This window comes from Equus caballus, chromosome 6, assembly GCF_041296265.1.
Source record: "Equus caballus isolate H_3958 breed thoroughbred chromosome 6, TB-T2T, whole genome shotgun sequence".
Taxonomy (NCBI): Eukaryota; Metazoa; Chordata; class Mammalia; order Perissodactyla; family Equidae; genus Equus; species Equus caballus.
The window spans coordinates 96,630,627-96,644,428 of NC_091689.1; the positions used below are offsets into that span (position 1 = coordinate 96,630,627).

The window sequence follows — 13,802 nt, forward strand, 5'->3', positions numbered from 1 at the left end:
CAAGCCATGCTGTGGTAGGCGTCCCACATATAAAGTAGAGGAAGATGGGCACGGATGTTAGCTCAGGGCCAGTCTTCCTCAGCAAAAAGAAGACGATTGGCAGCAGATGTTAGCTCAGGGCTAACCTTCCTCAAAAAAATAAATAAAAAAGAAAAGAAAAGAAAGAAAGAAAAAAAAGACAAGAAATAACAAGTGTTGGTGAGGATACAGAAAAAAGGGACCACTTGCGCACTGTTGGTGGGAACATAAACTGGGGTAGCTACTACGTAAAACAGCACAGATGTTCCTCAGAAAATTAAAAATAGAACTACCATATGATCCAGCAATCCTACTTCTGGGTATATTTCCAAAGGAAATAAAATCAGTATTCTCAAAGAGATATCTATACTCTCATACTCACAGTAGCATTATCTACAACAGCTAAGACATGGAAACAACCTAAGTGTCCATCGACGGATTGATGAATAAAGGCAATGTGATTTTTATATATATATATATATAAAATGGACTATTATTCAACCTTAAAAAATCAGGAAATCCTGTCATTTGCAACAACATGAATGAACCTGGAGAACACACACTAAGTGAAATAAGCTATAGACATAAAGACTCATATTGCCTAATCTTACTTATACGTGTAATCTAAAAAAGTTGCACTCCTAGAAGCAGAGAGCAGAACGGTGGCTGCCCGGGGCCGGCAGGTGGGAATGGGGAGACGGTGGTCAAAGGGTACACACTTTCAAGTGTGCAGGATAAAGAGGCTCTAGAGATCTCAAGTACAGCATGGCGACTACAGCTAATACTGTATCACATGCTTCAAATTCGCTAAGAAGGTAGATCGTAAGTGTTCTCAACACACACACCCAAAAAATGGTAACTATGTGTGACAGACGTGTTAATTAGCTTGATTGTGGTCATCATCTCACACGTATGCATATCTCAAAACATCCCATTGTATGCTATAAATATCTAATTTTTATTGTCAATTATACCTCATTAAAGCTGGGAAAAAAATCCAAAGGTCAACTTTCTATAGTCATCACTATGTTTTGAATAATACTTATTGTCATCAAAATCATGTTTAAGCCAAAAAAAGATAATGAACCCTTTCTCTTCTCCCCAAAGTTCGCTACCTCCCTCATTAGTGTGGTAACAGGTAAGCAAACATCCATATTTTAATAGCATGAACACAGACACTGGCTTCACAAGACAACTCTGCTGTCAGCTCAACAGGGTTTTATCCTCCTTGACATGAATTTTTTTCTTCCTGCAACAACAGAAAATTCTTAACATTCTGAATATCTGATGTGTTCATTTGTTCAGTTTCTTTGCTTTGCTTGCTTATTTTTAGCTTAAGGCAAGGAAAAAATTCAGGTAATTATTATGTCTCTATTTTTAAATGCTCCCTTTTATCCTTAACATTTCATAATACGGTTTCCATTGTATGGTATCCTACCGCTGATTACAAGGAAAGCAAATGGAAAAGATACAGAGTTCAAATAAGGTATATCATTGCTTCATAATGCTGACTAGCACACCTTCATTCAGATCAAATGCAAAGAGTGTATCTTTTTTTTTTTTTTTTTTTTTTTTTTTTTTTAAAGATTTTATTTTTTTTTTATTTTTTTCCTCTTTCTCCCCCAAGCTCCCCAGTACATAGTTGTATATTCTTCGTTGTGGGTCCTTCTAGTTGTGGTATGTGGGACGCTTCCTCAGCGTGGTTTGATGAGCAGTGCCATGTCCGCGCCCAGGATTCGAACCAACGAAACACTGGGCCGCCTGCAGCGGAGCGCACGAACTTAACCACTCGGCCACGGGGCCAGCCCCCCAAAGAGTGTATCTTTTGAAGCACCGTATAACCTCGAGGAATTTTCTGCCAAAAACTGTCCTGACTCCTTTACATACTAACAGAAGACATCCTTTCAGAAAACAGGTGTCTGATAAAACAGAACTGAGCAGCTCCTGCAGAGCTGCCCCATCCACAAGCACGGAAGGCCTGTCAGAGCTCTGCCATCCAGACCCTGACACCGATACGCTTTACACTTAGAGCATTTGCTTCCAAAAAAAATGCTTTGCAACCCTCACTAATGAAAGCAAAACTACTGGTGAAGGTTTATTGTACATTATACTTCTGATCCTATAAAAAAACATTTCCACACAATGCTTTTACTGAAATATGTAAAAATCGTCAATAGAGCTTTGATTTGAACCAGCTCTAGCTTAAAGGTGAAATACCCTACAAAAACCAAATAATCACAATTTTCAGGTTGTAAGTAATTTTGTAGCTACACCTGCTATCCAAGAACACTTGTGAGCCAGCAAAAGAAGTAGGGATCCTTTTTACTATGCTCATAAAGGGTACATATCGCTTTATGTTATTTTATATGTTCCTAAAATGCTATATAAATTTCAATTTTTTAAAAAATGAGTAACAAGTCAGTCCAAAGCTGCCAAAATTTATAGGATCACTGGTATTTTTATCTCAGTGTAAGATGACTGATGCTATTGTCCTGCTGAATCTAATTACGCTGTCAGTCCTTAGGGGAGGATAAAGTATACAAGGAAATGGTGAGATTCGGAAGAAAATTAATGCAAGGGTGTGAGAAGCTGTGAGCTTACAAAGAAAAACACAAAGACCAGAAGACAGAGGAGACTGAGCTGTGCCGGGCCTGGGGACTGTCTAGATGGAAGCACTTCCCGCCTGGGCCCTCGAGTAAGACTGGGAACAGAGATGAGAGTTAAGAGCCTAAGAAGCGTCTGGAGGACGACAGGAGGAAGAGAGCAGAGCATTTAGTACTAATGGCAGGCCAGCACCGAGACTGTGCCAGGGTGAAATGAAACCTCAAACCACATTTAGTTATCACTATCGCTTCTGAATTTTATACATAGAGTCAAACTGACAATTCCTACTACTATTCATTTGCTACAAGGACAAAATTATGTATCTGTGTTACTTTCAACATATTCTGTATTTATTAAAATAAAGATCCAAAGCAGTCAAGCCTTTCTTGGAAGACAGCAAACGTGCAATATACTGGTCAACTAAACACAACATTTTAGAATAAAACCAATTTAATAATTTTCTTAATAAATAAAAGAATCTCACAGCATGCAGAAACTCACCAGTGCCAAGTTTCCATTAACCCGTCTCACACTTAGCATATGTGACGGATCTGCAACACTGATCACCAGTAGCCTAGGGCGGTACAGTATTCATGACTATAAATCATAAGGCTGGGATGACTTTAGCAGAACTCTCGTTTTCACTTTCCTAGAACCTGCCTCCAGGCCCACTTAGTACCTAATTTCTCCCAGCTCTGGGTTCTACGTAAATCTGCATCCCCAGGTCAGTGATACTCAAAAAGGCATGACACCCGGGAGAGTACCTGACGGGCCGCAAAACCTGGCGCAGTTTCTCTCGGGGTCTTCCAAACAAACTGCCTTTGATATTCGGAATTTCTCAAGACACTCTGTGAGGGAGCCACCGCCAAGCCAGACTTCTTCCGCAGGAATCTCTCCAACTGTTAGGAAAAAATCCCAGTCAACGTCATTAAAATCGCTATTCACTTTTTTTTTTACTGTAGCAAAAAACATACAACATGAAATCAACCCTCTTAACAAACTTTTAAGCATACGGTACAGTATTGTTAACACGCACACTGTTGTATGGCAAACTTTTTTCAATTGGTAAATAATCTCCCTTTTGAGGTGTCAAACTATTTAAAATCCCTTTCTTTATCCTGTGAAGGAATTATCGTGCAGCCCAGCAAAAGGCGACAGCCCTCAGTCCCTTCCTAGCAATTACTCACAGTAAATCTGTTCCTAAAACACCACCGCCGTGCCCTTCCACACGGTGCTCTGGACCCCTTCCGCGCCCACTGGACTCACGCGTCAGCTGCCTGGATCCCCCCGTACCCCTGGCCCTTGCGACAAGGCACGGATTCCTCTGGGACACCTCGAATGCCTCTGTGCGTTCCAGCAGCAGTGGACACGACAGGGGAGGCAGCAGAGCGGAGAAAACGTGGAGGCGGCGAGGTGTCCGCACGGGGCCTGCGGCTCTGTTTATGTGCCCACAGGGACCGTCCATAGGCGGGCGGGGGCGTGAGAGAGCAGAACCGCAAGATCTTTGAGCTCCAGCCAGAACTCGCCTTCCTTTTGCATCTTGTCAATTGAGATTCTGTCTGTTGTCTCGCTGGGACACAATAAAAACTGAAAAGGGCCCACAGAGAAGTCAGCTCCCCACCCCTGCCAGAGGCAACGGCCTGCTCCCCGTCTCTGTGTCAACCTAACCTCTCCCTGGGGACTCAGGTGCTGATACATGATGAGCACAATCCAGAGGCAGGCTGTCCACCCAAGGAAGGGCTATCTCAGTACAAAGGGTGACTACTAAGACTAGAACTAATTCACAGGAACTAAAGTCAACAGCCTGTTATCAACCATTCTGTAGACAGTAGACAAGAAAACAATGGAGAAATTTTAAGCACAAAACGTTATTATTACTGAAATGACGATGAAATCTACAAAGAAGTCTATGCTTTTGAAAAGAAATACAGCGACTACACCTACCCCATTATCTATGTTTTCTGAGAGGAGTTTGGTAGAATGTTCTGGGTCCACATTTCCGTTCACTGGTGTGTGGTCTGCTGCACTGTCCTCCTTATTTTCCACAGGGTCGGAAGCCCCTTCCGCTCTGGAGTCTGCAGAGTGAGACCTGGTTCTCTTGGGAACCCGGGAGGCATCCAGCGAGAGACCCTCATCTCGGTTCACACCTTCTCTTCGCTCTGCCTCTTGTGTTCCCAGGGCTTCGGGCTCTGCGGATGCAGCCGCGTCCTTCTCTGAGACAGCTCCGTTCCACTCAAGAGACTTTGAAATCTGTGGGTCATGGTAAGGGACTCTTCTTTTCGAAATAAAACTTGGCTCTTTGGTGATTCCTACAAAATACAGTAAACAAAAATGGCAGCTACCCAAACACGAAGTCACAAATAAATTCGCTGTTTGTTACAAACTTTTAATAACACCTACGAGAGGAGAAATGGAATTTAAAATTCAGTTGAGATGCACAGACAATATCCTTCGAGTTACAGGATAAAAAAATAAATACAGCTTTCCCACATAAAATCTTTAATTTTGTTTTTAAAAAGTATTAAAAGCCTGGGCATAAAAAAAAAATTAAAAATCGAGGTCACAATGTTCCAGTTATCCTAACACAATCGCAATGTGACAGCCTGGCGAGCCAGCGGACACACGGGTTTCTAATTACTTTCCTGTGCTACTTAACGGAACAATGGGCCCCGTACTGTCAAAATTTGGAACTTTTCACAAAGCTGCTCTTATGCAGAGCAGACCAGGATGAGAAGGGATGAGATGTCAGTATGCTGGATCTTGGTTCTACGCTTGCCTTGATTTCCTGAGAATTAAACAGAATGATCCCTTTTAACAAGAGCCAAGATCCTATTTCTCTGTATTTCTTCCTGGCAAGGAAACATCCTAAAAACTAACCCTCCACCAAGTAAGAGGACTCTGCAGAGCAATGGCCTCCGAGACGCTGCCCTGGCCGGGGCCGTCCTCAACTAGAAAGAACACCTGGAAGGGAAAGGAGGACAGGGGAGAAGGGCAGAAACCCAGCACAAGCTAACACCCTGGTCTTCAGCCCGCGTCCTGGATGTTTCAGCCGTGAACCCGGGGTCCCCACCCTCAGGAGCTTCCCTGCACCAGCCAGGGGTCTTCACCCTGGGTGAACACCTGTATCTGGAGGCACAGAAACACACTCGGGGTGGGGACTCCTGTTCCAGACCCGCACTTCCCTAGGCGCTCTTCCCTCACGCTGACCTGCCCTAGCGCTGCACCTGCAGTTTCATTCCCACCATGCCTTTCACCACCACCCTGTTTCCACTTAACAAACGAAACACACACTCTCAACCAGCCCCAAGGCAGAAAAAAATCCCAGAGGCGAGGAGGACCAACAAAGGGACAACTCAAGAAAGCCTAACTCCTGAGGGATGAGTGAGAGCAAAGCAAAGAAGGCGAGAGCAGAAAGAACGGAAGCAGCCTCAGCCAGCCAGCTCCACGCCTTCCAGCCACCTGCCGGAACCAGAGGGTCCGCACAAAAAACGCACACACGCAAAGCAACACCTTTATTTGAAGTGAAAAATAAACTGACTGTTTTCTCACAGAAAAAATAATTCTAATTTGCCTGATTAGTTTGCCAAGAAGACTGACTTTACCAATCATATATATAGTGAACATTTGCCACAAATTGAATGAGCCATACTGACAGCTCCAGTCTTAAGAAAGTACATGCAAAACATACACACAATATTCAACAGATCAGAAGTCACATCCTTCAAAACTATTCGTTACACTTAAGACCAAAAAATTAAATATCAACTTAAAAATGTGAAGGGATATAAAGGTTTTCTAAGTTCTTTTAAGGGGGTATGAGAGCAAAAACGTTTGAAGACCACCGCCCTAGATTTCCCTCTGCTTTAACAGTGCAGAAGAGGCAAGGGCAATGCTCAGGTGGTCTGCCCTGTCTCCTGGCACCAGCAGAAACGCACCACGCGAACAGAACTGCAGCCAGGCCCAGGGAGCGCTGGCCTCCCGCCGCCCTTTCTGAGCACCCCGGAGCTATCGCTCTGCCCCCTCCCGTTACCTAATACTCCCAGTTAACACGCCTCCCCAGACGGGTGCCCCGTTCCTAGTGCACAGACCCCAAAGAGGCTCTGCTCCCACCATCTCATTCCATCACCCCCACCCTCAAATGCAGCTGATCCGAGCTCAAAGGCTACGGGGGCAACTCTCTGCTTAACCAGTTCCCCAGCATCACAACATCCCTCCTGGCCCTCAGTGGGCTATTACATGTTAAGAGAGATTCATTTTGGATTCTTAACCTAATGAAGCCTCGAATCTGTGGAATTTCTGGTCATCTGGGGAGGATTATGAGCTCTCCCTGCCCAAGATGGGGACACCCAGTGTCCGAAGTCAGGCTCTGGGGAAAGGACCCTGACGCTTCAGAGGAACCCAAAAAGAGCCACCCACTCTCGCCTTTGTTCTCCAAACCCAATCCTGGAAACACTCTCCTCATCTCACTAATCTCCCAGGCTTGGGAAAATTACGCTTACTTCCTATAAATCTTTTCTTTCAAACACCTAACATTTGAGGGACTTGCATATGACACATCGGGCACTCTCAAACATGGCACATGTGGGCACCAAGCACTCATCTGTGTGTACACACCCGGGCCCTAACAGGCAAGATCTCATTTAACCCCTCCCAGCAACCCCGTACAACGGCTTTCCTGAGTCCCACTTGGTGAAACAGGCTGAATGTGCCCAAGGTTACACTGCTAATGCGCAGTTTGTTCAATCACTCACAAATTGGGTTTACTAAGTACCAGACTGTGTCATGGCTCTGGGTCAGGTACTGGGTGGGACCAACGTGGTGCAGAAGACAGCCAGCGCCCTGCTCTCAGATCTTCTACTCCAGTGAGGGAGCAGGAAACCAGCAGGTGGAATACAGCCCGTCTGTCTCTGTCCCCTCCACCATGCTCTGGGGAACCTGGGCCCGGGGCTCTGACTTCCCGGGGACACTGGGAGGAAGCAAGTGTGATGGCAAGGACGTGGCCTCTGAACAACACAGAGTGGATCTCAAATCCTGGTTCTGTCACTTACCAGCTGTGACCCTGGGGCAAACTACGGTCTCTCTAAGCTTCCTGTCCTCGAGACGTCGCGAGTTCTCCCCCCCAGGCCTGTCCACTCAGCGTTCCCGTCTCAGCTCAAATACCACCTGCTCAGAAAGGCCTCTGCCGACCTCAGACTCTAAAGCACTGGCCTACAACTTTATACAACAGCCTGAAATCCCCCAGCTTATGTACTGAGTTACTTGTTTACTGTTTTCCCCACAGTTAAGGGTCTTTGCCTGGTTCAAGGCTCTCTCTCTAGAAGCTGGGAGCAGCCCGGGCCTATGGAAGACCCTCAGTCAATATGCATTAAATAAAGAAGTCAACCAGGGCAACTGAACAATGCTTCACGATATTTCAGTAAATGGTTCTGCAAACTTACCCCAGGGTTTATTCCAGTTATAATGACTTACTTTGTTCAACTTACCTAACTGATCCGATCTAAGTCCTGCCCAGGGGTACCTTCGCCCCACCGAGGGATTACAGGACTCAGACAAATAGGACTTCTTCCACAGGAAGTTTCTCTGGTATTCACTCAGCCCCTGCAATGCAAAGTACAATTCGAGGGCAACGCAGTTAGAGCGCTGTTTTAACGGAGACACGTTACAATTCCCGAACCTCTAAAGGGAGCTGAAAGGCTGAAGACCCATAATGCAACCCAGGAAAGCTCCTTAATCAGGGCTAGTGTTTACCGGCCCTGTGCTGAGCCGCTGCCGTGGGTCCTACCCTCTAATCCTCACCACCGCCCGAGGCGGGTGCCACCTGGCCTCCCCGCCGTCTGATTCCACTGCCTGCGCGCTGTCTGAGAGCGGGTGACAGTCTACACCCTCCGCACTGTCATCCCCCCAAGTTCTCCCCGGGGACGCAACACTATTCATGATGCCCAGGACCTTCCGCAATTCTGTAAAGTCAACCAAAGAAAGACAAGTTGCCCTCCCATCCTGGACACAAGCCCCCAAGACGAAGAGCAAGTCAGCGGGGCTCGCGCCAGCCACCCGGGACTCCTGCCCCACCCCGCACAGGTGCACGACAGCAACGGGAGCACGTCTCACACCCCGTCTCGGCCTCCCCAAGGCCGCGTTTCTCAGGGCCTGCCACGGGGGGAGGGCCGAGCGGGCCGCCCCCTCCGTGCCCCCGGGCCCCTGGCCCCGCGCCGTCCGCACCCCGCCCCTCCCACGCGGCCCGGGGCAGGGCGGCTGGCCGGGACGGCAGGAGCACCAGGCGGCCGGCCCCGCCCGCCCCGCCTCACCTTGAAGCGCACCGGCATGTCGCCGGAGCCCCGCACTCGGACGGTTAACGGGCCCGAAGCCCGAGGGCGGGGCGACAACACCGGTTCCCTAGCAAGCGCCCGGGCCGGCGTCCCCGACTACGCGCCGGCGCACTCCGCGCTTCCTCCCGGGGCCCTGTCGCTCTGCCTTTCCCCGCCCACTATGAGCCTAACACCCAATAGAGACTCGGAGCACGCCTGACCGTCATCAAGACTCGGCCAATCAGGGCCAGAAAGGGGGACGCCCGCCTCCCGCGCAAATCCCGAGGACGAATGAGGACGGCGGCGGGAGGCCGGCCAATGAGGCTCCGGGACGCGGGGTGGGCGGGGCCCGCGGGAGCTTCGTCTTGGAGGCCCGGCCAGGTGTGCGGGGCCGGGTGAGCTGCCCGGGGAGTGCGGGCCAGGTGTGCCGCCCAGGTGTGCCGCCAGGTGTGCGGGCTCCCGTGCAGCGACGATCTGCGTGCGGCGGGGCTCGCAGAGGGGTCGCCGTTTGGCTGGCCAGGGCCTGGACGTCATAGAGTGTGAGAGGGTGTTCTTAATTCCAAAACGCGCGAGGAACCGAATGTGTCTCTTTCTGAACTGCAAATGTTCAGGTCTCTTCTCCTGAATATCAGTACCTACCACCGACAGCCGTGCACACTACTTGTCGCATCAGAAGCGATGGGCCAAAAGATAAATGTAGCCGAGGCAGGCCAAAAAAGTGTTTTATTGACTCTTGAAAGACAAACCGCTGGCTTCCAGTGATGCTCCTGCCTCCCACAATCCACCCCCCCCCACACACAAAAAGATCTACATGTAACTCTTAGAAAATATTAATGATGCTTATGAGTCTCAACTCCCAAAGCCTCAGCCTTGTCTCTCCTCTCGCCCTCTTTTTAAAATGAAATTACATCTCATTTTAATAGACGGTTGCTGTCATCATGAATAAACATCTCGAGATCCTGCCATTGACAGAACACTGTGCTGACCCCCAGGAGGGGAAAGAAAGAAATTGTCCAGACAGTTCTCTAATATACTTGAGAATGAACACGTATTTATTCAATAGTAGTAAAATGTATCGTGTGCTGAATTTCCAAAAGAGAGGGATAAACGATAAGGGCTGTGGGAGCTAAAGGAAGGAGTCATCCCTCAAGGCAGAGAGGATTAGAGAGAGCCTCAGGAGGAAACACTCAGACTCAGCCTGAAGACTAGAAGGACTGAAATAAGTAAAGCGGAAAATGGGGCGATCGAAAGCAGATGTCTGGAGGGAACACTGCCAGGTTTCTCCAGGAACAGTGAAAGCAGTGCCTTTTACCTTTGTCATTTGTTGGCTGAAGAAAAGTACACCCTCTTTAAACAGTCAAATATTAATACAAAACCTTGATGCTCTCCTTTAAGCATTTTCTGCCAAGACATGGCTTCCTGAATCCTAATGGATGTCACTGCTCTTCCACATCATCGCTGAGATACTGAAAAATTCGTTTGAAGGAGCCACCTGATATCTGAAACAAAGAGAATATTAAATTAGTCCCTCTGCAACTATGCAGCCAGGGGGCCTTGATAAATGTTAACTGGTGATGACAGCATCTCTGTCGAGTAAATTAAGAGTAGCAACAACAAGACACAGTGGAACATAAACAGTGGCTGCAGGAAGGCAGCCCAGATCTTGCCGGGTAGGGAAGATACAGCCCTGGTGGTACACGCAGCTTTGGTAGCACACGGTATTAAGGTGGAACTGGTCGAATGTAGCCTGTCTGTTAAACAAGGGCAATGATAGCGGTAGCAGAGCTCTGCCAAGCAGGGAATAGATGACAAGGTCAACAAACAGCAGAAGGCAAAAGCTGAGTTGCTGAGATGTGTTATAAGGACTCAAGGAAGAAGAATATTTCACTTTGTTATTTTTAAACAAAAGTCTACCCTATGTATAAGGCAAAGCTGTCGAAATGAAAAAGGGGGCAACTTAGTATGAGAGCTGGTAGCCTCTGTTTCACCAGCTCTTACACTCTCTGATACCGCAGGAAATCGATCTGGTACCCTACAAAGTTCCACCCAGGTATTTTGGGAAGTCCACAGGGGTATTACTGTGTGCTTACAGCCACTCATGCAGTGTGCCCAGTGGCACTGCCCATAGCTGTGCTTTTTCAGTAGCCACGCAGCTGTAGGTGTCACTCTTGCTGCTGGCCACCCCAAGACTCCACTGGGCAGAGCATGAAGCCTCCTCAGACTGCCCAGCCCTGTTGGTGATCTGTGACACAGGGCCTCTCTACCATTTGTGTGTCACCCTCCATTGAATGAGCACCAAAGGATCTTAAAGAGCTCTTCCATTTGAACCTTAACCTCCCTTCTCTCCAAAGGCCTCCAGGTGCATTCCATGGAGTCAAGGCCAGAAAGTGACTCCTCAGGTGATAGATAGATCTCATTCTGTGCTTACGTGTGCTTCTCTCTTCTACCAGCTCAGGTGCTCTTACTGGGACAAGGGTGTCATACCTGCCTCCCTCTTCCCTTCATTGATTCCTCTGTTTTCATGCAAATAAATTTCTGTTCATTGCCTGCAAGAGACTAAATTGGCACAATCTATAAATTGCAATTGGCAATCTTTTTGACCCAGCAATACCGCTTTTATAACTTTATCTTACAGATTTTCTTGCCCCTATGAGAACAAGGAACAAGGAAATGACAGAAAGAAGGAAGCAGGGTGGGGCTCAACGTGAGCACCCTGGTGTTCTGAAGATGCTTTTTTTGTTTGTTTTTTTCTAAATTTTTTTTATTTGTTTGTTTTTGGTGAAGAAGATTGTTCCTGAGCTAACATCTGTGCCAATCTTCCTCTATATTGTATGTGGGATGCCACTACAGCATGGCTGAATGAGCAGTCTGTAGGTCCACACCTGGGATCCTGACCTAGGAACCCGGGGCCGCCGAAGTGGAGCATGGGAACTTAACCACTATGCCACCGGGCCGGCCCCCTGAAGATGCCTTTAAATCCAGGCCAGAACATTTGATCCAAGACTGGGGACTAACAAGCAAACAGGATGAGGGAGCTGCCTTTAATACCATCCTGGGGAACACCTGCCCTGGGGGGGCCTTTCTCTCTCTCTTTTGTTCTGTCCAGGTAGCTGAGTCCAGGCCAGACAATCTGATCTGGGGAAGATTTTAACTGACATTTGCTGAAGATTGGGTCCCAAAAAGGTAAATTACTTGTCTCTCTTTTTTTTAGCTTGTGGCTTCAGAAATCAGAGTAAAGCTGTTTTGGAAACCACGTTTTATCAACACTGTGACACATCAGCGTGCATTTGCGTATACATAATTTTCTCTGAAATACCTTAGAAGGTAGCTGAAATTCCAGTTTCCGGGCTCACTGGTGCTCTTGAGCTCTGTGCCTTCCTCTGGGGTCTCACTCACATGGGCTTTCCTTGGAAAATCTTGAGCTCAGCCTTTGCCAAAAAGCAACCAGTCCAACAACCACGTTCTTTGGCATTTTTCCATAGGTATTAACTGCTTTTTACTCATAGGAATGAATTTCTGATTGCACAACTGAAAAAAAAATGACAAAATCAAATCAGTGGATTCTGTCTCAGAAGCTGATACTTCACATTAACGCCAGTAAGAATCGAATAAACAGGGTCTGTGATTAAGACTTCCCAATGAGCCAAGCGCAGTTTGCCGGCCAGACTTTCAGCCGTGGGATGCCTTTGTTGACAAAGAAGGGTCTGGCTTTTGAAACAGCGGGGCACCTTTTGGAGGAACTCCAGGTTCTCTTGACAACACGGACTTTTTTTTTTTTTCTTTTTTTGGTGAGCCCGAGGAACTCCTTGCCATACAAGGCCATGGCTGAGGGAAGTAATTCTCAGTAAGGCATAAACCGTGCAAGCCTCACATACCATAATAATATGCGTGCCTCTGCTGAACAAGACTCAGGGAACAAAATCTGGGGGCACGGAATTCCTTCATTTTAACGCCTTCACTGTTGATGATCCAGTCACCTAAGAATGCCTTCCCTTTTATTCACTGACGATTCCTTGTTTTAAATCACCATTCCTACAGAAGCACCCACAGAGACACAGATTTTTCTAGAATTGCCAACTCTGCAGATTGGGAAGCATTAATCTCTGGCCACTTAAAACTAGATGTCACGTCTTAAGGTCAAATCAGAGGACACTACCCACAAGCCTTCCTAAGAACCCTGTAAATCTCTACCCTGTGCCAAAACAGATTTTGAAATACTCTTTTATCACATAGTTAATGTATATGCACCTTAATAACTGCAGGTCAAGACCAAATACCTGCCATTATTCTTTCTGAAATCACTGTTCTTGTAATGCTATATCAAATATCAATAAGGGACCAAGAATTTTTCAGAACATAAGTCAGTTTTTCTCTCCTTAGTGATTTATCATTGTTGGTTCCCTTAGGAAACTTTTATTTAGATTTTGCTGGAGCAATGAGTTCATAAAATCTTAGTGCTACATTGTTCATCCTTCAGTCGCTTGACTGCTGTTAAGTGAATTAATGATGTTTGACAGTGTAGAGAGTGATAGGCCCAGCTCGTAAAATACTGCACATATAAATTCAAAGTCGATTCAATATCATCGAGCACGACCTATGGAACAGGTGTTAGGAATCATGCTTGTTTCAGTTCATCATCGCCACGGCAGATACTGAGGCTGTCTCACTCCAAACCCATTCCAGCTTCCTTCTTATGTACTACAGAAGCTAGAAAGCTAGAAATCGCTTCGACTCTAGACCCTTCACAGCTGAAGTTCAGGTGTAACTTACATTCCGCTGATGAGAAGCACTTGCATAAACAGGATTAGATGGCAGAAAGGCAAAACACAGGCGTCTGTCGTGATGGCGTGAATCACGGAGCAACAGCAGGAGCCT

At 47.0% G+C, this 13,802-nt stretch overlaps 1 protein-coding gene across 5 annotated transcripts in view; it reads right to left on the bottom strand.

Annotated features, from left to right (window-relative positions):
- Positions 1-9,447, bottom strand: part of MDM1 (Mdm1 nuclear protein) — a 32,799-nt gene extending 23,352 nt beyond the window's left edge. For 2 of the 5 annotated variants that reach the window (XM_023643967.2, XM_023643966.2), the window contains exons 1-4: positions 8,928-9,447; positions 8,106-8,220; positions 4,567-4,931; positions 3,387-3,521 (exon numbers count right to left, since the gene is read on the bottom strand). In XM_023643967.2, coding sequence (XP_023499735.2) covers positions 3,387-3,521; positions 4,567-4,931; positions 8,106-8,220; positions 8,928-8,945 — 633 coding nt within the window. In that variant the 5' untranslated portion in view covers positions 8,946-9,447. Of the gene's footprint in view, positions 1-3,123; positions 3,197-3,386; positions 3,522-3,809; positions 4,053-4,566; positions 4,932-8,105; positions 8,221-8,927 lie in introns of those variants that run through there. The other 3 variants (XM_070271892.1, XM_070271893.1, XM_070271894.1) reach the window with 3 other exon arrangements.
- Between the last annotated feature and the right edge of the window lie 4,355 nt (positions 9,448-13,802).